Source organism: Pongo pygmaeus, chromosome 7 (genome assembly GCF_028885625.2).
Source record: "Pongo pygmaeus isolate AG05252 chromosome 7, NHGRI_mPonPyg2-v2.0_pri, whole genome shotgun sequence".
Lineage (NCBI taxonomy): Eukaryota > Metazoa > Chordata > Mammalia > Primates > Hominidae > Pongo > Pongo pygmaeus.
Window position 1 is genome coordinate 156,057,918 of NC_072380.2, and position 25,873 is coordinate 156,083,790.

The 25,873-nt window shown below is 50.3% G+C and overlaps 1 protein-coding gene and 2 pseudogenes across 1 annotated transcript; 1 reads left to right on the plus strand and 2 right to left on the minus strand.

Annotated features, from left to right (window-relative positions):
* Positions 1-5,102: 5,102 nt before the first annotated feature.
* Positions 5,103-6,426, minus strand: LOC129042145 (uncharacterized protein FLJ40521-like; annotated as a pseudogene).
* A 206-nt stretch (positions 6,427-6,632) lies between these two features.
* On the minus strand, positions 6,633-7,959 carry LOC134739974 (uncharacterized protein FLJ40521-like; annotated as a pseudogene).
* A 7,017-nt stretch (positions 7,960-14,976) lies between these two features.
* LY6L (lymphocyte antigen 6 family member L) lies at positions 14,977-17,840 on the plus strand. Its single transcript, XM_054497695.2, has 4 exons — positions 14,977-15,006; positions 15,385-15,475; positions 15,560-15,676; positions 16,779-17,840. The coding sequence occupies exons 2-4, from the start codon at positions 15,403-15,405 to the stop codon at positions 17,003-17,005; spliced, it is 417 nt and encodes a 138-aa protein (XP_054353670.2). The 5' UTR covers positions 14,977-15,006; positions 15,385-15,402; the 3' UTR covers positions 17,006-17,840.
* Positions 17,841-25,873: the final 8,033 nt, after the last annotated feature.

Genomic DNA, 25,873 nt, shown 5'->3' on the forward strand with positions numbered 1-25,873 from the left:
ATGTGAGATGTAATTGTTTAAAAGAGTGAGGCGCCTCCTACCCCCAGCTCCACTCTTGTTATCTGAGATACCTGCTGTGGGGAAAAGAAAGAGAGATCAGATTGTTACTGTGTCTATGTAGAAAAGGAAGACATAAGAAACTCCATTTTGATCTCTACTAAGAAAAATTGTTCTGCTTTGAGGTGCTATTAATCTGTAACTTTAGCCTCAACCCTGTGCTCACAGAAACATGTGCTGTATTGAATCAAGGTTTAATGGATTTAGGGCTGTGCAGGATGTGCCTTATTAACAATATGTTTGCAGGAAGTTTGCCTGGTAAAAGTCATCGCCATTCTCCGTTCTCTATTAACCAGGGACACAATGCACTGCAGAAAGCCACAGGGACCACTGCCCCTCCACACCTGTAGGTATTTCTTGTCAGGTGGAGATGAGAGACTGGGAAAAGAAATAAGACACAGAGACAAAGTATAGAGAAAGAACAGTGGGCCCAGGAGACCGGCACTTAACGTGCGAGGACCCGCACTGGCGCTGATCTCTGAGTTCCTTCAGTATTTATTGATCACTATTTTTACTATCTTGGCGAGGGGAGTATGGCAGGGCAACAGGGTGATGGTGGGGAGAAGGTCAGCAGGGAAACGTGAGCAAAGGAATCTGTATTATGAATAAGTTCAAGGGAAGGTACTGTGCCTGGATGTGCACGTAGGCTAGATTTATGTTTCACTTACACAAACATCTCAGTGTAGCAAAGATTAACAGAGGAGTATTGCTGCCAGCATATCTCGTCTCCAGCCACAGGGCGGTTTTCTCCTATCTCAGAATAGAACTAATGGTCAGCTTTACACTGAGACATTCCATTCCCAGGGATGAGCAGGAGACAGAAACCTTCCTCTTATCTCAACTGCAAAGAGGCCTCCCTCTTTTACTACTCCTCCTCAGCACAGACCCTTCACGGGTGTCGGGCTGTGGGATGTAAGGTATTTCCTTTCCCACGAGGCTGTGTCTCAGGCTGTCTCAGTAGGGGGAAACCTTGGTCAACACCCAGGCTTTCTTGGGCAGAGGTCCCTGCAGCTTTCCGCAGTGCATTGTGTCCCTGGTTAATAGAGAATGGAGAATGGTGATGACTTTTACCAAGCATACTGCCTGCAAACAAATGGTATCCTGCACAGCCTTAAACCCCTTAAACTTTGATTCAATACAGCACATGTTTCTGTGAGCACAGGGTTGGGGCTAAAGTTACAGATTAACAGCACCTCAAAGCAGAACAATTTTTCCTAGTACAGATCAAAATGGAGTTTCTTATGTCTTCCTTTTCTACATAGACACAGTAACAATCTGATCTCTCTTTCTTTTCCCCACAACCTGCTTCCCCTTTGCCTTCTGCTATGATTGGAAACTTCCTGAGGCCTCCCGGGAAGCCGAGCAGATGCCAGCGCTGTGCTTCCTGTACAGCCTGCAATACTAAGAGCCAATTAAACCTCTTCTTTGTAAATTGCCCAGTCTTAGGTATTTCTTTACAACAACAAAAGAACAGACTATCACAACAGGCAAGAGTCAAAATTTTCTTGTCTCAGTTTCCTTGGAGAACAGTAATTATATATTTATAGTGGTTGTTATGGTGATTTATGCCAACAAAAGGGCACTTGACTAATAATTTCTTTTTTTTTCTGAGAATATCTCGCTCCAGATTGACTAATAATTTCCTAGAAAACTACCATGCTTAAGATAAAATCCAAGCTCTTCTGCAGTGCCACTCCCAGAATTGTTTATCCTGTCACTGCAAGAGTGAGCTGGGCTGGGTCTGAGATCTTATGTCCCAGGGAGAAATGCTCCCCGCACTGCCCCAGGGGGACCCCAAGGGTCCTGGGAGTTGGAAACGGAAGTTGACCCATGTAGTTCTGAGCTCCTGCCTCTGAGTCAAAAGGCAAAGCAAGGGGCTGTGCCATCCTAGCTGGGGCTGTTTTCGACTCACCAAGGAAGCGAGCTGGCACCGCACCATGGGGTGGGGGGAATTGTCTCTAGGCTCAAGGCTCTCTGTCATCTCTTATGTCTCCCACATCCAAGAGAAAAAGTTAATGGGAACCAGAGACCCTAGAAAGAGACAAGGCTGCGGAAAGTCCAGACGCTTCCGCAGTGAGGGCTTGGTCACCCTGTAACTGAGTGGCTGGTCTTCAAAATGCATTTTTAAACTTGTTTCCCTTCTCTTGGGTTTCAAGATATAACCTTGAAGCAAACTGCAGAAGCCTTTTCCCTTAGCCTTGAAATACACTCCTCATCCCTCCCTTTCTCTCGGTAAATACTCCCTCAAAGTTCTCTAACTGTCCATTAGTATCTAATTATGTGCCTTCTTAGAAGTGCCGCAGGCTAATCTTGAGACAGACAGGCCAAGCCTGGGGACCCAGCTGCAAAATTCCAGAGATGACTTCAAAGCGGGTAATTACAGCCCGGCCATAGTTGCGATGATGCCAGCTCGCGCTCCAGGTGAACTGGGACCCAAGACAGCCACCAGGACAGGACACACAGGCGCTGTGCTCAGCACGATTCCTGCGTGCCTTCCATATCCAGCTTTCCATTTCTGAACCCTCGCCTTTCCCCCCACGTTTGAAGTGGTTGCTCTGGGTCAGAATCCAGCTACTTCCTTTCACTAGTCTTGGCTAATGAAGTCTCTTGCTTTCTACCGGCCCCTGCTCTTGTTAATTAGACTCTGCAAGCAGAGAACACCTGAACCTGTGGCGTCTACGAGCCCACCAGTAAAGAGCCCTTTCCTGAGGACAAAATACAGGTGAATGAACGGGGGACAGGGGATGTTACAGCGGCCGCACCCAGCGTCGTGGGAAGCCCCAGGCATTAGCGTCCGGCAGGGCACTAGTCAGCTCCGGCCGCCATAACGAACACCACAACTGGGGGCTTAAGCTACAGGAATGGATTCTCTCGCTGTCCTGGAGGCTGGAGATCCGAGATCAAGGTGTCAGCAGGGCTGGCTCCCCCTGGGGCCCCTCTCCTTGGCATGCAGATGGCATCTGCTCCCTGCAATCTGTCACGGTTGCCCGTCTGTGTGTGTCTGTGTCCTCATCTCCTCTTATAAGGACACCAGGCATGCTGGACTAGGGCCCACCCTAATGACCCCATTCTACCGTAATCACCTCTTTAAAGACCCTATTTTCAACTGCTATCACATTCTGAGGTAGCGGGGGTGAGGGCTCAACATGTGAATTTGAGGGGGGCACAGTTCAGCCATAACAAGTGCCTATGGGCTTTCTCCAGCTGCCATATATATATATACATACATATATATGTATATATATGGCATATATACATACATATATATGCCATATATATATATATATACATATATGTATATATATTGAGATGGAGTCTCGTCCTGTCGTCCAGGCTGGAGTGCAGTGGCCTGATCTCAGCTCACTGCAACCTCCGCCTCCTGGGTTCAAGCGATTCTCCTGCTCCAGCCTCCTGAGTAGCTAGGATTACAGGCGCGCGTCACCACACCCAGCTAATTATTTTATCTTTAGTAGAGATGGGGTTTCACCATGTTGGCCAGGTTGGTCTCGAACTCCCGACCTCATGATCCACCCGCCTCGGCCTCCCAAAGTGCTGGGATTACAGACGTGAGCCACCGTGCCCGGCCGCAGTTGCCCTATGTTTTTATGTATTATTTCATTTCTTCTCTCACTCCTCCTCTACCTTATTATTTTATACAACGGCTGATGTTGTGAATTACAGACTTAGTATTTATGTTACCCAGTATTCTAACAGGATTGGCTGGCTTCCCAGATCACACACTTTCACCCAGAGAGAGCTCGTGTATTCATCAGAGTGTGGTGGGGAAACGAAGGTCACTTGTTTTTTAACATGTGATGGAATAAAGGGTGGAATATAGACCTAGGAGGCGGCATGGCTGGCGGAAGACCCGGCATGGAATATAGACTCAGGAGGCGGCATGGCTGGCGGAAGACCCGGCATGGAATATAGACTCAGGAGGCGGCATGGCTGACGGAACACCCGGCAGCATGGATGTTGGGGAAGGGGTCCCCACAGTGAGATGACTTGATGGTGGACACGTCAGCTTAAAGCACCCAAGAAGAGGTCTCAAACACTCTCCTGGCAGCAGTGGTCAGAGGGCTATGGGATAGAGGGGAGGGATGAGTGGGTGGAGCAAGGGGATTTTTAAGGCCCTGAAACGGTTCTGCAACATTGTAATGGTGGATGCATGATGTTATGGATTTGTCAAAACCCGCAGAATATACAACACAAAGAGTGAGCCCTGGTGTAAGCTATAAACTTGTGTTAATAACCACATATCAATATTGGTTTATCCATTGTACCACGTGAATGCAAAGTGTTAGTAATAGGAGAAATGTGAGAGAGGGGAGGATACACGGGAACCCTCTGTACTATCTTCTCTATTTTCTATAAAGCCAAAACTGCTCAAAGAAATAGAGTCTATTGAAAAATAAATAAGTTTTCCTGGAAGCCGCTGCAATCCCCAAGGTCCCCAAACAGTTTCCACCCACTGTCACTCTCTACAGCAAAGAGCATCCCCACAAGCTCGCAGGAGGACCTCTGTGAGGCTCCCGTCTACACACGCGCCCGGCTTCAGCCACCCCGGGAAAGGAGGGTCTCTGCTTAATCTTCCAAGTTCTACATGAGTTTCCCTTGGAAAACTCTAATTCAGAGCCACACGGGAGGGAGTCTGGTGGTTCTTCAGAAGAGGGTGTGCTGGGTTCAAGGTTACAACAGAAAATCCAGCACCATCCACCCCAAAGTCAACACACCATCTAACACAACCTCCCCTCACATTTACCCTCTGAAAAGGATGTGGCACCCCCATGCTTCCTCCTGACATTGCAGTTGGCAACAATTCCTCTCAGCTTTTATTTATCTGAAAAATGCCTTTATTTTGCCCTCATTTGTGAGGGAAATTTTAAATAGTGTCGGAGTCCAAGTTGGCAATTTGATTTCTTACCAGTGTCTGCTTCTGGCTTCCAAAGTTCCTGTTTGAGAAGACAGCTGTCATTCTGGGGTTCCCTGTTTGAGGAGACAGCCGTCGCCCTCATGGTCCCTGTTTGAGGAGACAGCCGTCGTCCTCATGGTCCCTGTTTGAGGAGACAGCCATCATCCCCGGGGTCCCTGTTTGAGGAGACAGCCGTCGTCCCCGGGGTCCCTGTTTGAGGAGACAGCCGTCGTCCTCATGGTCCCTGTTTGAGGAGACAGCCGTCGTCCCCGGGGTCCCTGTTTGAGGAGACAGCCATCATCCCCGGGGTCCCTGTTTGAGGAAACAGCTGTCGTCCTCGGGATCCCTGTTTGAGGAGACAGCCGTCGTCCCCGGGGTCCCTGTTTGAGGAGACAGCCGTCGTCCTCATGGTCCCTGTTTGAGGAGACAGCCGTCGTCCCCGGGATCCCTGTTTGAGGAGACAGCCGTCGTCCCCGGGGTCCCTGTTTGAGGAGACAGCCATCGCCCTCATGGTCCCTGTTTGAGGAGACAGCCGTCGTCCCCGGGGTCCCTGTTTGAGGAGACAGCCGTCGTCCCCGGGGTCCCTGTTTGAGGAGACAGCCGTCGTCCTCAAGGTCCCTGTTTGAGAAGACAGCCGTCGTCCCCGGGGTCCCTGTTTGAGGAGACAGCCGTCGTCCTCAAGGTCCCTGTTTGAGAAGACAGCCGTCATCCCCGGGGTCCCTGTTTGAGGAGACAGCCGTCATCCCCGGGGTCCCTGTTTGAGGAGACAGCCGTCATCCCCGGGGTCCCTGTTTGAGGAGACAGCCATCATCCCCGGGGTCCCTGTTTGAGGAGACAGCCATCATCCCCGGGGTCCCTGTTTGAGGAGACAGCCATCATCCCCGGGGTCCCTGTTTGAGGAGACAGCCATCATCCCCGGGGTCCCTGTTTGAGGAGACAGCCGTCGTCCCTGGGGTCCCTGTTTGAGGAGACAGCCGTCGTCCTCATGGTCCCTGTTTGAGGAGACACCCGTCGTCCCCGGGGTCCCTGTTTGAGAAGACAGCCGTCGTCCCCGGGGTCCCTGTTTGAGGAGACAGCCGTCGTCCCCGGGGTCCCTGTTTGAGGAGACAGCCGTCATCCCCGGGGTCCCTGTTTGAGGAGACAGCCGTCGTCCTCATGGTCCCTGTTTGAGGAGACAGCCGTCGTCCCTGGGGTCCCTGTTTGAGGAGACAGCCATCGCCCTCATGGTCCCTGTTTGAGGAGACAGCCGTCGTCCCCGGGGTCCCTGTTTGAGGAGACAGCCGTCGTCCTCATGGTCCCTGTTTGAGGAGACAGCCGTCGTCCCCGGGATCCCTGTTTGAGGAGACAGCCGTCGTCCCCGGGGTCCCTGTTTGAGGAGACAGCCGTCGTCCTCAAGGTCCCTGTTTGAGAAGACAGCCGTCATCCCCGGGGTCCCTGTTTGAGGAGACAGCCATCATCCCCGGGGTCCCTGTTTGAGGAGACAGCCATCATCCCCGGGGTCCCTGTTTGAGGAGACAGCCATCATCCCCGGGGTCCCTGTTTGAGGAGACAGCCATCATCCCCGGGGTCCCTGTTTGAGGAGACAGCCGTCGTCCTCATGGTCCCTGTTTGAGGAGACAGCCATCATCCCGGGGGTCCCTGTTTGAGGAGACAGCCGTCGTCCTCATGGTCCCTGTTTGAGGAGACACCCGTCGTCCCCGGGGTCCCTGTTTGAGAAGACAGCCGTCGTCCTCATGGTCCCTGTTTGAGGAGACACCCGTCGTCCCCGGGGTCCCTGTTTGAGAAGACAGCCGTCGTCCCCGGGGTCCCTGTTTGAGGAGACAGCCGTCGTCCCCGGGGTCCCTGTTTGAGGAGACAGCCGTCATCCCCGGGGTCCCTGTTTGAGGAGACAGCCGTCGTCCTCATGGTCCCTGTTTGAGGAGACAGCCGTCGTCCCTGGGGTCCCTGTTTGAGGAGACAGCCATCGCCCTCATGGTCCCTGTTTGAGGAGACAGCCGTCGTCCCCGGGGTCCCTGTTTGAGGAGACAGCCGTCGTCCTCATGGTCCCTGTTTGAGGAGACAGCCGTCGTCCCCGGGATCCCTGTTTGAGGAGACAGCCGTCGTCCCCGGGGTCCCTGTTTGAGGAGACAGCCATCGCCCTCATGGTCCCTGTTTGAGGAGACAGCCGTCGTCCCCGGGGTCCCTGTTTGAGGAGACAGCCGTCGTCCTCATGGTCCCTGTTTGAGGAGACAGCCGTCGTCCCCGGGGTCCCTGTTTGAGGAGACAGCCATCATCCCCGGGGTCCCTGTTTGAGGAAACAGCTGTCGTCCTCGGGATCCCTGTTTGAGGAGACAGCCGTCATCCCCGGGGTCCCTGTTTGAGGAGACAGCCATCGCCCTCATGGTCCCTGTTTGAGGAGACAGCCGTCGTCCCCGGGGTCCCTGTTTGAGGAGACAGCCGTCGTCCTCATGGTCCCTGTTTGAGGAGACAGCCGTCGTCCCCGGGATCCCTGTTTGAGGAGACAGCCGTCGTCCCCGGGGTCCCTGTTTGAGGAGACAGCCATCGCCCTCATGGTCCCTGTTTGAGGAGACAGCCGTCGTCCCCGGGGTCCCTGTTTGAGGAGACAGCCGTCGTCCTCATGGTCCCTGTTTGAGGAGACAGCCGTCGTCCCCGGGATCCCTGTTTGAGGAGACAGCCATCGCCCTCATGGTCCCTGTTTGAGGAGACAGCCGTCGTCCTCATGGTCCCTGTTTGAGGAGACAGCCATCGCCCTCATGGTCCCTGTTTGAGGAGACAGCCGTCGTCCTCATGGTCCCTGTTTGAGGAGACAGCCGTCGTCCTCATGGTCCCTGTTTGAGGAGACAGCCGTCGTCCTCGGGATCCCTGTTTGAGGAGACAGCCATCGCCCTCATGGTCCCTGTTTGAGGAGACAGCCGTCGTCCTCATGGTCCCTGTTTGAGGAGACAGCCGTCGTCCCCGGGGTCCCTGTTTGAGGAGACAGCCGTCCTCATGGTCCCTGTTTGAGGAGACAGCCATCATCCCCGGGGTCCCTGTTTGAGGAGACAGCCGTCATCCTCGGGATCCCTGTTTGAGGAGACAGCCGTCGTCCTGGGGTCCCTGTTTGAGGAGACAGCCATCGTCCTCATGGTCCCTGTTTGAGGAGACAGCCATCGTCCTCGTGGTCCCTGTTTGAGGAGACAGCCATCATCCCCGGGGTCCCTGTTTGAGGAGACAGCCGTGGTCCTCATGGTCCCTGTTTGAGGAGACAGCCGTCGTCCTCGTGGTCCCTGTTTGAGGAAACAGCTGTCGTCCTCATGGTCCCTGTTTGAAAAGACAGCCGTCATCCCCGGGGTCCCTGTTTGAGGAGACAGCTGTCGTCCTCAGGGTTCCCTAGTGCTAAGGTGTTTTTTTCTCCTGGCTGCATCTAACATTTTTCTCTTTTCCTTTAGTTTCAGCAGTTTGACTATGAGGTGACTAAATATGGTTTTCTCTAGTTTTATACTTCATGGAGTTCGATAAGCCTGTTGAATCTGTGGGTTAATGTCTCTTACCAATTTTGGAAAATTGGCTATTATCCATCAAAATAATGTTGCTCCTATCCCATTCTCACCCTTCTCCTGGGATTCCAATATACATGTTAGACAGTTGGATCAGTACCATATGGCCCTCTCCTCTCTGTCTCTGTCTCTCTCTGTGCATGTGTGTATGTGTGTGTGTGTGTTTGTGTACTTTTAATTCTATTCCTCTCTGTGCTTTATTTTGGATAATTTCTATGGACCTGTCTGAAACTTCATCAATACTTTTTGCTACTATATGTTTAGTCTGCTCTTAAGCCCATCCAATGAGTTCTTAATTTCAGGTATTATATTAATTGGTTAATATAATAATAAACACTTATTTTTATTATTTATTTTGTTTATTTTTAATAACAATAAGCACTTATTTTCATAGCTTCCATCTCTCTGTTGAAATTCTCCATCTGTTCATCCATTTTGTTCATCCTTTCCTGCATCTCATTTCATGTATTTACAACAATATTGTAAAGCACTTGTCTGCTAATTCTTTCACCTGGGTTATCTGTGCGTCTTCTTCTATTGAATAGCTTATCTCTTGGTTGAAAATCACACTCTCCTGTAATTCTTATAATTTTTGGTAGTGTGCTAGAAATTATATGCAAAAGAACCAAGAAACATCAGTCTCTCCCTGCAGATAGAGCTCTGCCGATGACTAACCCGCCCTCAGCACCATTCAGCTCCACTGAGAGGAAGGGGCCCCCCAGACTGGCAGTTCCTTCAGATGTGCACCCACCATTTTCCAATGCATTTGAAAGAAATGATAATTTTTGTACATAATTCCATTATTTCTCATTGTTGAAATAGAAAGGATGGCTTCACACTCTTTCCTCATGCTAACTGGATGTGAAAATCTTGTCTTTTTGCATTACAAAATCTGGGAGTTATTTGTCATTATGACCCATTTTTTTCATTTACATTATTCATCTGTGGATCTTTTTTCCTTATTCAGTCTTGCCAGATATTTGTCTAATTTTTGTTCCTTCAAACACGCAGCCATGGCCATGCTGATTTTACCTTGGTTTTCTGTTTTGTTAATAGGCATTCTCAGTCCTGTCTCTTTTCTTCAGTTGAGTTTTGAAATGCGGAGGTGGGACCCTGAGCTTGCTAACTTCAGGCTTCCCACCAGTTTCCCCCTAATAACTCCAGCATTGATCACCTAAGAAAAAAGTCTCCCTCCTACTCACCAAATATCACTCTAATGGCTGACAAAATTATTAATTCAAAAATAAGGCCGGGCATGGTGGTTCACACCTGTAATCCCAGCACTTTGGGAGGCCGAGGAGGGTGGATCATTTGAGGTCAGGGGTTCAAGACCAGCCTGGGCAACATGATGAAACCCCGTCTCTACTAAAAATACAAAAAGTAGCCAGCCGTGATGGTGCACAACTGTAATCCCTGCTACTTGGGAAGCTGAGGCAGGAGAATCACTTGAGCCTGGGAGACAGAACTTGAAGTGAGCCAAGATCGAGTCACTGCACTCCAGCCTAGGCAACAGAACAAGACTCCATCTTAAAGAAAAAAAAATTAAACTTTCTTATTTCCCAATGCAAATATATAGGGTTAGATTTTTCTCAGGTAAAGCTTTTGCTGCAGCCCAATAGTTTTGATAGTAGTATCTTAGTTTTAATCATTTCTAGGTATTTTAATTTCCAATATGACTTCTTCTTTAACAGTGGTTTATTAGAATAGTGGTTTTCAATCTTTTAACGTGTGTAACTATGTCACTGATGCTTTTGTTATGAACTTCTGTGCTGGGTCAGAGAATATTGTCAGTGTGGTAGATGTGTCAGTTTGAAAATGATAACAAAATCCTTGCTCACTGTTGCCTTGAAAAAAAATGAAAACGATAACAATCTGCACATTTAGAACAAAATGAAAGTACTGGACTCTCTGGTTCAAGGGCTCCCTGGTGCCTGTGTGTTTGACTGATTTTGTAGTGTGAACAAGAAGGATTGTGCACTGGGGGGAGACCATTCAGGCTTACCGATGTCACTAAACCCAAAGTCAGAAACGGAATACAATTGCACACACTTGTCCGTCTAAGAAAGAGAGCACCTGATGAATTGCTCAGGCACAGGGAGTGAGGCCCCCACTGCTGACCCAATTCTCTCAGCACCCTCACACCTCTCTGGGGTGCCACTGTTGTTCCTCCTGGGAGCCCTGTCAGCAGCAAAGAGGGGTCTCGCTGGGGACGCCCAGACACCTGTCCCCAGATTAAGACAGGGCAAGGAGAAGACCTGTTCCCAGGGAGAGCTGTGCATGGAGCCCCCAAGGCAGGGCCGAGAACTGGAGCATGAAAGAAGCCAAGTCACCAAAACTATGTAGAGTCAAAAGGGCTAAAGCTCCACAGCCCTAAGAATCAGACACTCAAACCAGCGTTCCACATGGCAAGGGGAGGAGAAAGGCAAGCAAGTTATGACCTGGGCAGAGCCAGGAGGGGCGAGCAAGAAACCTGCCAGGCCCCACACGTGTGCCTGGGGCAGATGGTTACGATCTGAGCTTCCCAACAGCCAAGGTGAAAAGGAAAAAGGGTCAGAGGTATAAGTGTAGCGGGAGCACGATGATCTTCAGTGTCAACAATTCAGCCTGGCAGTCCATAGCAAGAGCACAGGCATGGAGACTGTGGGACTCATTCAGGACACCACTCGGGGAGGCCTCTGGACATCACGCCAAGATCCCCTTCACTGGAAAAATTCCACAGTGGGTTTCTGTCCGTGCCTACGCCGGGGTTGGAGCACATACCCACACAGCAGCTTGCTGGCACCCAGCTCTCTGACGGTGAATACAATAAGGGCAGGAAGGAAGATCGTCCACTTCATCTAAACAGGAAGCTTTCACATTTTCCTGATTGAGATCTACACTTTAAAAAGTTAAATAAATATATACACACCCAAAACACTGACACATATAACATTTATATAACATATTCACATAGATTTATAACCAATAAACATATTTATAACATAAAACATAAATATAAAATATGAAATAAAATACCAAACGTACTTATAACATATATATTTGTATGTCTAAAACATTATATACACACATATATACACAAGCAAAAATATATAAGCATAAATAAAATAAATTTTTATTTAAATTACTTTCTTCATTAAAATATGTGTCCTAATTGTGCATAATGTACTCTGATCTTTATTATTCAATTCAATTCTATTCTTTCATCTTCTAGAACATACAAACATGGTTCCTATTCACCAGCTGGGTTTTATGACCCGGGCTCCTTGGACAGCGCTGCTCCCAGCGCCGCTCAGAAGCAGTGCAGAGTGCAGGCTGAGGCTCCGTGCGGCTGAGCCGGGCTTGAATTCAGCCGTCTACCTATTACCTGGGTGATCCTGAATCAGGGCAACAACCATCCTGGTTTGCCCAGCACCGAGGGCTTCCCAGGTCACAGGACTTTGGTGCTAAAATTGGGACATTGATCCCCCATCATGAAGCCATCTCCTCAGGTCTCTGTTCCATTTTATTATTTTTAGAATTGGACTCATTGTACCCACCTCCTAGGATTGAAATCAGGCCAGAAATGAAGAATGTTGATAGAATAAACACTTGACAAACGTCACTGGGGCCTGTGGGCTCTGCTCCTACAGGCCTCTCTGCTGCCAGATGTACACTGGCTCACACACCTGGACAGGTGTTGGAGCCTGGGGCTGGGGGGGCGGGGGCTCCTGACAGAGACCACCAAGAACAAGCAAGCCCTTAACAAGGACGTGGCCTTGCCTCTCCTGGGCAACTGCGGGACCAAGTCAGGGAACCGTGGAGGCGAAGACCCCAGAGCCGTGCCCCCGCCCTCAGACCCAAATCTTTGCTCTGGGCTGTTTTGAAGCCTGTCCACGAACTGTACTCATTCCAGGGGTGCCTCCAGGAACAGCAACAGGCTGTGCCTGCCGGGGAGCTGGAGTGATACGTGATGGGGATAACTGCATGTCCCAGTAAAGTATCCTGGGAACGCCAGGCCTGCACCCGCCCACCATGATGACCACAGGCTGACTGACCCTTTCCCGTCCCTGGTTAGTCCCCACCACCTCCACGGGCTGCTGTGTCTGGGAGTTAATTCATGAAGGAGAGAAGAAACGAGGCCGGGAGCACAGCTGGATGCAGTACCGAGGAACTTGGTCAGCCCTGGGGAGGGCCAGTCCCTTCTCATGAGCACTGAAAGCTGTGTGGCTCCGGGCACGGCCCTCTCGGCCGTGGCTGCTCCAACACCCTGTTATCAGCCACAGGCTCAGATGAGTCTCTGCAGATCCCTCAGCCACTTCCTTTGAGACCTGTGTGTTCCTTCCAGCCTCTGACCTCCAACTACCACCTGGACTCCTTTATTGCATGTGCCTCCAATGCCGATATTCTTTTGATTTTTCTTTTTGATTTTTGACTTTGCAGATTTCACAGTGCCAAATTCATTCAAATCAATCACGGTGAGAATGGCAAATGAAAAAATGCGCATGATAAACAAATTGCATATGGCCCCTCCCCTCCAAACAACTTCCATCCCGTGCCCTCTAAGCCCACCCCCAAAACAGCCCTGATGCACACACAGGCTGGGCGGCAGAAAGGGCTGGAGCATCAGAGGACAAAGGGAGCAGAGGACGCTGAGCCTGGACACGCAGGGGTCAGAGAACAGGGCCCGTCTGGGGCGTCCCTAGAGCATACACTGGGGAAACAGGAACGGGACAGTCCTGCGGGGTGGACCACTATGTGGACGCAGGGGAAATGGCCCCACCTGGCTGCACACTCACTCTCTGGCCGGCACCTTCTCTCCTAGCAGCTGTTACCCGAAAGCCACAGCAGGGGAGGGGCTTGCTGGGCTGCAGTGCGGGGGAGGATGCGGAGGCCCTGGAGGTGGTGGGCAGCAGTCACGCTGGGGCCAGGGGCAGCCCTTCCCAATCGCCTTATGGGTAGCAGTTACCCCTTTCTTCTTTCTGCGACTTACCTCCTGCAAGACCCCTGAGGGCAGGTGACTGGGCCGGTTCACTGCTGCAGACCCAGGGTCCAGCCCTGCTTGTCATCATACATGTTCAAAAGGACGTGATTCAGAAAATGAAGGCAGGAAGCAGAAAAGAGCCAACCCGACACGGGGTGAAAGCTGTGTGACCACCTGGGCTGGAGGGAGGGGCTCCGAGGAGGAAAGTGGGTCGGTGGTCCTCCAGACTGAGGACAGCATTTCCTGACACCACCTGGGTCTGGCAGGGCCCTGTGCCCCCGGTGAGGCGAGAGAGGGTGTGACAGTGCCTCCGGAGGGGAGAGCTGGGTGCCCACCAACCGGGATGTCCATGCTGTTGGGTTCCAGCAGCCCAGTGAGAACACGGGTCAACTCCCTTGGCTCCCGGGGAAAAAGCAGAATAAAGAATAGGACAAAGGGAAGACTCAGTGTAGGAGGCAGATGAGTCTAGTGAGGAGGGCACAGGTCTGTGCTGTGACGGGGGCGGCCTCACACTCTGCATCCAGGACCTACATGGGGCCGGGCAGATGCTGCAAAAGAAATTGGAACCACAGCCTCCAACGGGCCCAGGGACGCTTAAGCACTCGGACAGACCCGGCTGGGCCCCAGCCTCACCTGTGGGAGGACGAAGTGTGGGAGGACAGAGCTGGGAGGCAGCCTGCACAGGAGCCGTTTTTCCAGGGCACCAGTCTTCAAAGGCCCGGACTCAGCCCCCTGCAGGTCCCAGAAACTTGGCAGGAGTCCTGGAGCCGCAGCCCCCAACCCCTGCGGCAGCTCCAGGCTCCTGTAAGGCTATGAGAGCACGCCCTGCTTTCCTCTGGGCGACCGAGCCCCCCTGAGGGGCACCTGGAGGCACCTGCCCTTCTCCTCCCTTCTCCCCTCCTCCCGGGCCACCCCTGCCAGGGGAAAGCGCTCCAAGCACTCTAGAAAGAACGAAGATTCTGCGCCTGTGGCCTACCCATCCCCGCCAACCTCATTTGCGCTTAACTATGCTCCTTCCTGGATCCGCCTGGCCGGCTCCCGTTCCATCTCAAGTTGTCCAAACCTCACCTGCGCCCCAGGGTCCCTACTCCGCCTCCTCCCTCTTCCTCCTCCTCCGCTTTGAAGCCTCCTCCCTCCCCCGCCTGCTTCCAAATCCAGACCACTCCCGCCCCACCCCAGGGAAAGGGTCGTCCCGCCCTCCGCGCCCTTTGAGGTTCTCAGGGCCCTCTGGGTCTCCTTCAGCCTCCGTGGGTCCCTGAGTCAGGAACCAAATCTGGCCCCTCGTTCCCCAAGAAGTGGAGCCCGGGATCTGTGATTGGGGTTGAGACTGGCCTTGGGGGGACCTGCAGGCGTCCCCCTCCTCCCCGGCCTCGGGCTATTTTCCGCAGGAGGCGACTGCAGGCAGACGCTGAGGCCCTCGGGGACCCCGGAGCCGCCCCAGTGCAAGAGCCCGGAGGAGGGGCTGGCCGGTCCCGCCCCCTCGGTCCCAGGGCTGACTCCTCCTCCAGGACGCAGATCTCCGCAGCCTGGCAGGAGAGAAGGTGCCGGAAGAGGGGTCCGGACTGTGGGCAGGGGGCTGGGATGAGGTTCGGGCGAGAACGGGCTCCGAGGGTTTAGAAAGAGAGATTGGAAGGGTGACCAAAGGCAGAGGGCCCAGGGAGAGGGGATGCGGGGAAGGGAGGAGAGCGAGCGTCGGGAGCAGGAGGCTGGGGGTGGGGGTTGCCCTCGGTGAAGCCCAGTCCAGGAGCGCAGGAGGCTGGAGTTGGGGGACGTCCTGGGTGAAGCCGCGTCCGGGAGCGCAGGAGGCTAGTGTGGGATGAGGGGTGCGCCCTGAGTAAAGCAGGGCGTCCGGGAGCAGGAAGCTGGGGAGGGGGGTCTCTGGGTGAAGCCCCCCGCAACACCCACCTCACCCCACTCAGGCTAAGCCCTCTGGCGTCATGGAGAGGCTCGTCCTAACCCTGTGCACCCTCCCGCTGGCTGCGGCGTCTGCTGGCTGCGCCACGACGCCAGGTAGGGCGCGGCCCGGGCTCGGCTGGGGGCGTCGGGGCTGGAGCTGCGGACCCTGGTCCACAGCGCCCCGCTTGCTGCCCACAGCTCGGAACCTGAGCTGCTACCAGTGCTTCAAGGTCAGCAGCTGGAAGGAGTGCCTGCCCACCTGGTGCAGCCCGCTGGACCAAGTCTGCATCTCCAACGAGGTGGTCGTCTCTTTTAGTGAGTCCCCCCAGGGCAGAGGGCAGGTGCCAGGTGCCGGGGAAGGGCCGGTGCCCCCGCCTCTCAGCGACTTAGCTATGAGTCCTCGGTGCTCCAGGGCCTGGGGCCCTGTGGGTCCGACAGTGCCTCCTGCTCTCTCTCCCGCGCTGGGCTCGGCCGAGCATCCCAAAGTGTGAATTTTGACTTTTCTTTTTCTCCTCCATTTGAAGTGTCACTAGGAACTGTCAGCAGGACAAAGGCTCTGATGTCACTGAATTTACAAAGACAGCAGGAACACACGGGTGGGGATCGGCAGCTGTTCGAGGTGATGGGTTATCTGCCCTTCCTAGCACAGCACAGTACACCTGCCATACAACACAGCATCGGGCAGGCTGCACTGGAATCGAATACAGTGTGTGACAATGTCATATAGTACAACACAACATAATGAATATAACGTGTATATTGCAACTTAATATAATACGATGTAATATAATGCTACATAATACAACATAATATAATAAAATAGAATGCAACACAACACACCGTAACACTCTATGACACATAAGGGCGATTCCACCCAAGCTCTTTTCTCAACAGTTTGGGTTTTGAGTGTTGTGCATCCCTTCAGGGGTTCCATGATTGTTGACTGACATATGTCCCTCAGAAAGTCTCTGCCGTGTCTTTAAGTGAGCAGTACAGAGAAATGAGTCCAGGGCTGAGCACCCAGCCCAGCAGTTTCTCTGTGATGGGCAGCCCCTTTCCACTGCTCTGAGTCACCCCATCTCCCCAAGACACACATGCCCCAGGGCTGGCAGGGGTGGTCCAGGCTGTGCCTGGCTTCAGGGGAAAACCCCTTACAGCCAGTTGCCCTGGAGTCTGTATTTGCTGTGCCGCGGGGCGGAGGTGGCCTGGGCAGCCAGGCTCCCCAGCTCTGCAGCGCCTCGCCCAGGAAAGGACAGGAGAAGGTGGTCTCTTGGCCCCCCTTGCAGGGCCAGGTTCCCTGCTCTAGTTCTTTCTGGTCCCGGCTGCTCCTTCAGAAAGCATCCTTGCACTTTCCGGATAACTGTGGATAACTCCTTGCTGGGGCTCTGGGGCCACCTGCCTCTCCTCTTTTCTGCAGAATGGAGTGTACGCGTCCTGCTCAGCAAACGCTGTGCTCCCAGATGTCCCAATGACAACATGAAGTTCGAATGGTCGCCGGCCCCCGCGATGCGAGGCGTGATCACCAGGCGCTGCTGTTCCCGGGCTCTCTGCAACAGGGCGCTGACCCCACAGGAGGGGCGCTGGGCCCTGCGAGGGGGGCTCCTGCTCCAGGTGGGCCTCGGCCTCCTCAGGGCCCTGTTGTGAGGGCCCTCCCTTTACACCCCCTCCTCGCCCTGCTGGCCCATCCCGTCTCCTGCCTCCAACTGCCATCCTGCCTCCGCCCCTTCCAGGACACTGGGGGGGACCCTCCCTCTCTGAGGTGGTGGGGAGGGTGCCATTGCCTCCACCCCGGATCTAGCCACCTCACTCCTCCCTAACGGGGGCCCCTTTGCTGGGGAACCCCAAGGATTCAGCAACTGCTCCTCCTGGGGAAGGACAGTGCCTCTGATGTGGGTGATGGGAAGGACGGTGCCTCCCATGTGGGTGATGGGAAGGACGGTGCCTCCCGTGTGGGTGATGGGAAGGACGGTGCCTCCGGTGTGGGTGATGGGAAGGATGGTGCCTCCGGTGTGGGTGATGGGAAGGACGGTGCCTCCGGTGTGGGTGATGGGAAGGACGGTGCCTCCGGTGTGGGTGATGGGAAGGATGGTGCCTCCGGTGTGGGTGATGGGAAGGACGGTGCCTCTAATGTGGGTGATGTGGAAGGACGGTGCCTCTGATGGGCAATGGGGAGGGATGGTTCTTCCGGTGTTGGGTGATGGGGAAGGACGGTGCCTCTGGTGTTGGTGGTGGGAAAGACAGTGCTTCTGGTGGGCGATGGCCCCTTGCATGAGGCCCCTTGCCCTGAATGCTGTCCAGGACCCTTCGAGGGGCAGAAGAACCCGGGTGTGGCCACAGATGTGGTTCCCACTCTGCCTTCCCATTTACAGCCCCCTCTGCCCAAGGGAAACCCAGGAAGGATAACACTGTGGGTGCCCCCACCTGTGCATTGGGACCACGACCTTCACCCTCTTGGAGACAATAAACTGTCATGCCCCCATGGTGCTCATTCCTTCCTGCTCCTCCCCGTCCACCCGCCCTGCCCAGCCCTCAGCAAAGGGCTCTGTGGGTGGGTACCGGCGACCACTGGAGCAGCCAGATCTGCAAAAAACCTTCCAGCTGGGAGGATGAGGATAAGGACTGTCCCTGCAGTCTGTCGGGCACCTGTAATCCCAGCTACTTGGGGGGCTGAGGCAGGAGAATCGCTTGAACCTGGGAGGCGGAAGTTGCAGTGGGCCAAGATCGCGCCACCTCACTCTAGCCTGGGTGACACAGTGAGACTCCATCTCGTGTCTTCTCATGGCTTGTTACCTTATCTCTTTTTATCCCTGAATAATATTCCACTGTCTTCATGTAGCACTATTTGTTTAACCACTCGCCTATCAAAAGACATCTTGTTGTTTCCAAGCATTGGCAATTAGGAATGAAGCTACGGTAAACATCCACGTTCAGGTTCTTATGTGGACATCAGCCTTCAACCCGTCTGTTTAAATGCCACGGAGCACAATTGCCGGAGCTGCCGAGAAGCCTCTGTGTAGCTGTGTAAGAAACTTCACACCTGTCTTCCACGGCAGCCTTACCATTTTGCACCCTCACCAGCAATGACACGGAGTGCCCGTTGCTCTGCATCCTAGCCAGAAACTGATATTGTCAGTGTTCTAGAGTTCAGCCACTTAAAAAGCGGTGCTGGTGTCTCGTACGTGTCTTCATTTGCAATTCCCTGTTCCCAGAGCCTTGTTCTGTCTGCTTACTTGCCAGCAGCGGATCTTTGGTGAGGTGTCTGGTCAGATGCTTTCTTCATTTTTTATGTTCTTATTGAGTGAGTTTGTTTGTTTGTTTGTTTTTAAATACAGACAGGGTCTTCCTATGTTGCCCAGGCTCATCTCAAACCCTTGGACTCAAGGAGTCTGCCTGCCTCAGGCTCCCAAAGTGCTGGGATTACACTTTGGGAGCCTGAGGCAGGCAGATCCTTTGAGCCCAAGAGGAACAGGTTGAGCCACCACGCCCAACCTGTTTGTCGATTTTTTTAATCAATTTTTTTTTTAATTTTAGGGATTATGTTTTCAGTTTTGTATCTAAAAACTCATCACCAAACCCAGGGTCACATCAATTTTCTCCTGCATTTTCTTCTAGGAGGTTTATAGTTTTGCATTTCGCATTCAGGCCTATGGTCCTTTTTAGTTAGTTTTTGTGAAAGGTATGAGATTTGTGTCTGGATTAGTTTTTTTTGTTTTATTTTGTTTTGTTTTGCATGTGGATTTTCAATTTTAACACGTCATTTTTTATATATAAATTTATTTTTAAAACTACCAATTGCAGCAACATTGATAATCAATCACCCATACTCCCCCTACTGATAGGGAAAAAAACCTTCTATACAGTTGAGTAACAAAGGAAAATCAAGACCTTTTATCAGACACCCTACAGCTGGAAATGGCGATGCTATCCCCAGCGGGGTAGACCTGACACATTCAATGTCCCAGGGTAACACACCAGCCCAGTGGTGCAGACCTGACACGTTCAATATCCCAGGGTAACACACCAGCCCAGTGGTGTAGACCTGACATGTTCAACGTCCCAGGGTAGCACACCAGCCCATGGCGTAGACCTGACACGTTCAACGTCCCAGGGTAGCACACCAGGCCATGGCGTAGACCTGACACGTTCAACGTCCCAGGGTAACACACCAGCCCATGGTGTAGACCTGACACATTCAATGTCCCAGGGTAACACACCAGCCCGGTGGTGTAGACCTGACACGTTCAACGTCCCAGGGTAACACACCAGCCCGGTGGTGTAGACCTGACACGTTCAACGTCCCAGGGTAACACACCAGCCCATGGCGTAGACCTGACACGTTCAACGTCCCAGGGTAACACACCAGCCCATGGCGTAGACCTGACACGTTCAACGTCCCAGGGTAACACACCAGCCCATGGCGTAGACCTGACACGTTCAACGTCCCAGGGTAGCACACCAGCCCATGGTGTAGACCTGACACGTTCAACGTCCCAGGGTAACACACCAGCCCATGGTGTAGACCTGACACGTTCAATGTCCCAGGGTAACACACTTCCCATGCACCGTGTTCTCTGGCCACGTGCATTTAAATTAAATGTTTATGACGAAGATAAACTTTAACATTTCAAATATGGGAAATTTAATTAACATTTCAGTTAGTTCATCTGTTAAAGAAGAAACTATAATAGGCTTCTTAAAAATTCCTTGAGCAGCATGGTAACAAAAATCAGAACCAGTTTTTGTTTTAAATGAGAGCGGTGCTTTGAGGAAAACGTATAGACTTAAGCCCTTGTGTTAGAAAGGAAGAGGGGCTGAAAATTAAGAAGCCATGTATTCAGGTCTAGAACCTTGAGAAGAACAACAAATTAAACCCAGGGAGGTCTGAAGGAAAATGTCCCCCCAAAAGGTGTTATTAAAGAAACCATAAACTAAAATAGAGAAGATCCACAAAGTCAACAGATGCACAAAATGGTGACATTGCTGGCAAGACTGAGAATGAGATGGAAGAGGAAACACAGATAAACCACTTGAGTGGTTAAAGAGGCTGAACCATTCCAGCCACCCATTCATGCAAAATCCCAGGAACTGGAAATTGAATCCAAGTGGTGGGAAGTGGATCAGTGGTTGCCTGGAGCTGGATGCGGATGGGGGGCCATGTCACTCATGGTGGGTGCCTGTTGGGTGAGGCAAGGGTGATGAGCATGGTGGTGGGTATGTGGTGTGTAAATTTACCAACATTCATTGAGCTGACCACTTAAAATGGGTGCTTTTTGTTGTGTGTAAATCACACTTCAGTAAAATTGATCAAACTGTCACAAGAAGCCAGGTTGGGTGGTGCATGCCTGTGGTCCCAGCTACTGGGGAGGCTGAGGTGGGAGGATTTCTTGAGCCCAGGAGGTGAAGGCTGCAGTGAGCCGAGATCGCACCACTGCCCTCCAGCCCAGACAGCAGAATGAGACCCTGTCTCAAAAAAATAAATAAAAATAAAACAAATGATCACAACAGACATTTTGCATACCTATATGGAATAAGTTTTAAAATTTAGATGAAATGAAGTGTTTCTAGTAAAAACATAATTTGCCAATCTGGACCCAAGAAGTAAAGTTTCCAAGTTCCTTTTACAAGGCAAGCATCACACTGATAGCTAAACATGATAAAGATGATACCAAAATGGAAAATATAGCACTTTTATATATCAGTGCAATAATCTTAAATAAAATATTAGCAAGACAAATTCAGTAGCACATTGGACAATAACATGATTGTGTGTGTGCACACGTGTGCATGCGTGTGTGTGTGCATGTGTGTGTGTGTGAACCCTGAAGCCAGAAACTCACTGTATGGGAAAGTACTGGATGTGGTTCCACTAATGCACTGAACAAGACCAGGACAGACACTGTCATTTTTTAAACATTGCAGTGGAGACAAAAGCAAAGAAAAATAGAGAAGAAAGCAATTGGAGGCAAAAGATTTGAGGAAAATACAATCTATTTGCTGCTGACCCATCTACCTCAAAAACTCTTTATAAAGAAAGCCCTGGCTGGGCATGGTGGCTCACGCTTGTAATCCCAGCACTTTGGGAGGCTGAGGCGGGTGGATCATGAGGTCAAGAGATCAAGACCAGCCTGGCCAACATGGCGAAACCCTGTCTCTAATAAAAATACAAAAAATTAGCTGGGTGTGGTGGCGGGCGCCTATAATCCCAGCTACTCAGGAGGCTGAGGTGGGAGAATCGCTTGAACCCAGGAAGCGGAGGTTGCAGTGAGCCAAGATCGCGCCACTGTATTCCAGCCTGGATAACAGAGTGAGACTCTGTCAAAAAAAAAGGAAAAAAGCCCTAATGGAGCAATGCTAAGACAAGAAAATTCAATAAAATCATTCAATGAGGTAGTAGATATGAAACTAAAGTGAAAACCAACAGCCTTTTTATATAGAAGCAAGAACTAACTAGAAGATATAATGGAAGAGAAAACCTCATTTACAATTGGGGGGAAATTCAATGCTTAAAAATAAATTGGATTTTAAAATGTGCAAAATCTAAGGGAATAAAACTCAATGCACTCCTGCGAGATGCACCTGGAGCCTTGAGCAATTGTAAAGCTGTTCCTTGTTCTCAGCTGTTCCTTGTTCTCTAATGGCACCAATGCCATTAGACATCAGTCCTCCCTAATTTATGAAATGTTTTCATTTAATGTGATTGCTATAAAAATCATGATTTCTTTTTCTTAAGCAAGACAAGTCGAAAGATACGCAAACAAAAACATTCAAGATTGGTTAGGAAAATTCTGAAAAAAAGTTGAGTTATTAATGGGTTAGTACTACCAGAGATTAAAACATACTAAAAAAAAAACCCTCAAAAATTAAAAAGGTGTGGTGTCATCATGCTAATGAATAATCAAGTGAAGTAGAATAGAAAGACCAGAAATATACCCAAGAATTCATGGAAACTCAATGTACAATACAGGGAGAATCTCAAATCTCTGGATCAAAGATAAACTTGTTAAAATAATTGATGTGTGAACAAATGAATGGATCCTTGGAAGGAGTCAAATAGGACCTCTACCCATGCATCCATATAGCACACATAAGAATTAATGTTAAACAACCAAAGTGTACAAACACCAAAAGAAATGATAAGTGAATATCTTTTTTTTTTTTTCCATGATGGAGTCTCGCACTGTCACCCAGGCTGGAGTGCAGTGGCACAATCTCAGCTCACTGCAACCTCCGCCTCCTGGGTTCAAGCGATTCTCCTGCCTTAGCCTCCCGAGTAGCTGGGATTACAGGCACCCACCACCACGCCCAGCTAATTTTTTGTATTTTCAGTACAGTGTTTCACCATGTTGGCCAGGCTGGTCTTGAACTCCTGACCTTGTGATTCGCCCACCTCAGCCTCCCAAAGTGCTGGGATTACAGGCATGAGCCACTGTGCCCGGCTGTGAATATCTTTACTACCTGAGTGTGGAGAAAGACTTCCTAAGTTTAATTCAATCCAAATGCAAAAAAAGAAAAGATTGACTAATTTAACTCTATAAAAATATAGATATTTTGTATGAGGTGCACATGGGCACACACATACACAAACAAACACATACCAGGGAGTTATAAAGAACTCTTAATTGGGGGAGGTAGGCAAACGCCAAAACTTAATAGAAAATATGAGCAACATACAAAAACAATTAGCAACAATGATATAAAATACCACTTTAAACATAAGGAAAAATGTTGCCCTTCACTTGTGGAAGAAATGCAAATGAAAACAGCCCTAGGGATGTTGATGTTGGGGCAGCACCTGCTGCAGAGGGTAACGTGCAGCACATCGAGGGCAGCACTGCCAAGGCTGGTTCAAGCTCAAGGTCAGGTGGAGGAGGTAGTCTCTCCCATCTCTTCTGCTGAGTGCAGCTCTAAAACCTGCCTGAAACACGTGGAGAAGCTATCTGAGCTGCCTCCAGGACACATGCAAATGGACCCTCTGATCATAAAATTATCAGGAAGATTGAGAAATAAGACAAAAATGTGAGGTCCCACCAAACCAGTGGAAAGTTTTCCCTTTTCATTCCTCTGGCATTCCCTGGCCTTGACTCAAGGCAGCCCACACTCTAGGAGCAGACACCAGGGCACAGGTGGGGAGCTCTGGGGGACCCCTCCAGGGCTTACTCAGTGAATGGGTTGGCAGCAGCCACAGGAGCCACCATGGAGCCTGCAGGGACCCACAACACTGAGGGCAGGGATCTTGCCTCTAATCAGAGAAGCTGTGATTCTGAGAGGGTGGGGTAAAGGCCACAGGTCTTTCTCTCTCTACATCTTCCCACGTCATGACCCCAGAGGGGATCGAAGAGGGAGGAAGTGTGAGCACTGTGACATAATGAGCCACAGCCTTCTGACTAGATGCCCCAAAGAAGAATCCCAGGTGACCATATAGCATCAGAGAAACTGCAGGTAATGAGGAACTTTGGAAAGCAATCCATCGTGTTGTCAGTAAAACCTCAGGCTCACTCCCGAGCTGGGCATGCATGGATGTGACCCTCGATGGCATAGACTATGAGAGCCAGGTGAGGGGATCTACCTCCACCAAGGTGTCAGAGTGACCTGCATACCCAAACACCTTGAGGCTTTAAAGACTGAGCTGATGTGGAAGCCACAGCCTCTGCAGGTTGGTCTGCACTTGCAGCATAAGCCCAGCCACATCAATTGCTGCTAAAACAAAACTAGCAGCATTCTCCATACCACTTAAATAAGACACAGAGTCTCATAACATTCAAAACGCCCAGGACACAATCCAAAATTACTTCTACAAAAGATCAGGAAAATCTCAATGAGCAAGGAAAATGGCAATCAGTAGGTGCCAGTGCTGAGATGACATGAGGGTTGGAATCATCAACATCTTTAAAGTAATTATCATAAGCATTCTTTAGCAAGTAATGGCAAACACTCTCAAGATAAATGGAAAGATAAGAAGGCTCACGGAGAATGTACAAAGAATGGCCAAGTGGGAATTGCACCACTGGAAACATAGTCACCAGGATAAAGCAGTTTCTGGCTGGGCCAACAGCAGAATGGAAATGAAAAGGGAAAGAGTCAGTGTGGCAGCTGTCCAATTTGAACAACACAAAAGACACTGATTTAAAAAAAATGAGGCAGGGCTCAGTGGCTCACACCTATAATCCCAATACTTTGAGAGGCCGAGGCAGATGTATCACCTAAGGTCAGGAGTTCGAGACTACCCTGGCCAACATGGCAAAACCCCATCTCTACTGAAAATACAACAATTAGCTAGGCGTGGTGGCAGGTGCCTGCAATCCCAGCTACTCAGGAGGCTGAGGCAGGAGAATCACTTGAACTCGGGAGGCAGAGGGTGCAGTGAGCCAAAATCACTCCACTGCATTCCAGCCTGGGTGACAGAGGGAGACTCTGTCTCAAAACAAAACAAAACAAAACAAAAAATGAACAGCACCTCAGGAACAATACCAAAAAGTCCAACAGCTGTATAATTGGTGTCCCAGAAGGAGAGGAGAAAGAGTGGAGTACAGAAACGAGATCTGAAGAACTAATGACTGATAATGTTTCAATTTTGAAAAAGGACATAAACCTGAAGATTATAGATTCAAAAGCCCAGTGAATTCAAACAGGATAAATACAGATGCAGATATATTATCATTAAACTGTTGAAATAAATTGATTTTGTCACAAGCCAGCATTGTCACTGTGGGAGAAAAGAGATCAAAAGTACACAAGAAGGAAGGAAATACAGAATATTATTGCCGTGGGAAAAAGGTATCAGTGTGAATACACAGAACAGCACACTTTAGCAACAATCCCAAATGATGGGGCTTTCTACAAAACAGTTGGCCTTTACTCTTCAAAAGTGTCAGGTCACGAAATAAATCCATGCTGAGGACCCATTCCAAGTTAAAGCAGGCTAAAGGGGCTGGACAACCAAGTGAAACGTGTGAGCTTGGATTAGATGCTGGACTGGAGAAGGCTGTGAGGGGGACAATGGCTGAAACGTGAACCAGGTCTATAGATTAGAGTATAAGTTGTATCAGTGCTGATTCTGTGGTTTTGATCATTGTACTATAGTTATGAAAAATGTTAAGACTTGGAAAATCTATATAAAGCAGACAGAATAATTCTTGTACTTTTTTTGCAACTTTTTAATAAATCTGAAACTATTTCAAAATGAAAAGTTAATCCAAGCTGTCTTGAGTAGAAGTTAAAACAACAATAACAAAAAAAGAAAACTGAAAACTTAAAAATGAACCCCCAACAGAACGTTCCCCTTTATTCTTCTTTCATGTAAGGACACAGGATATGCATTTTGCTCAGCTACCACCCTTTGCTGCATCCCATTTTGAGAAGCGGTATTTTCTTCATTCGTCTGTTCTAGGTTTTTAAAAAAATATTTAAGATCTTCTCTTTTTAAAGAATCTGTTCACTTGGAATGTACTTTTTGCATTTTTACTTGTGAAAATATGTATTTATCCTTTTTGTTATGAATGTATGACTTCACTG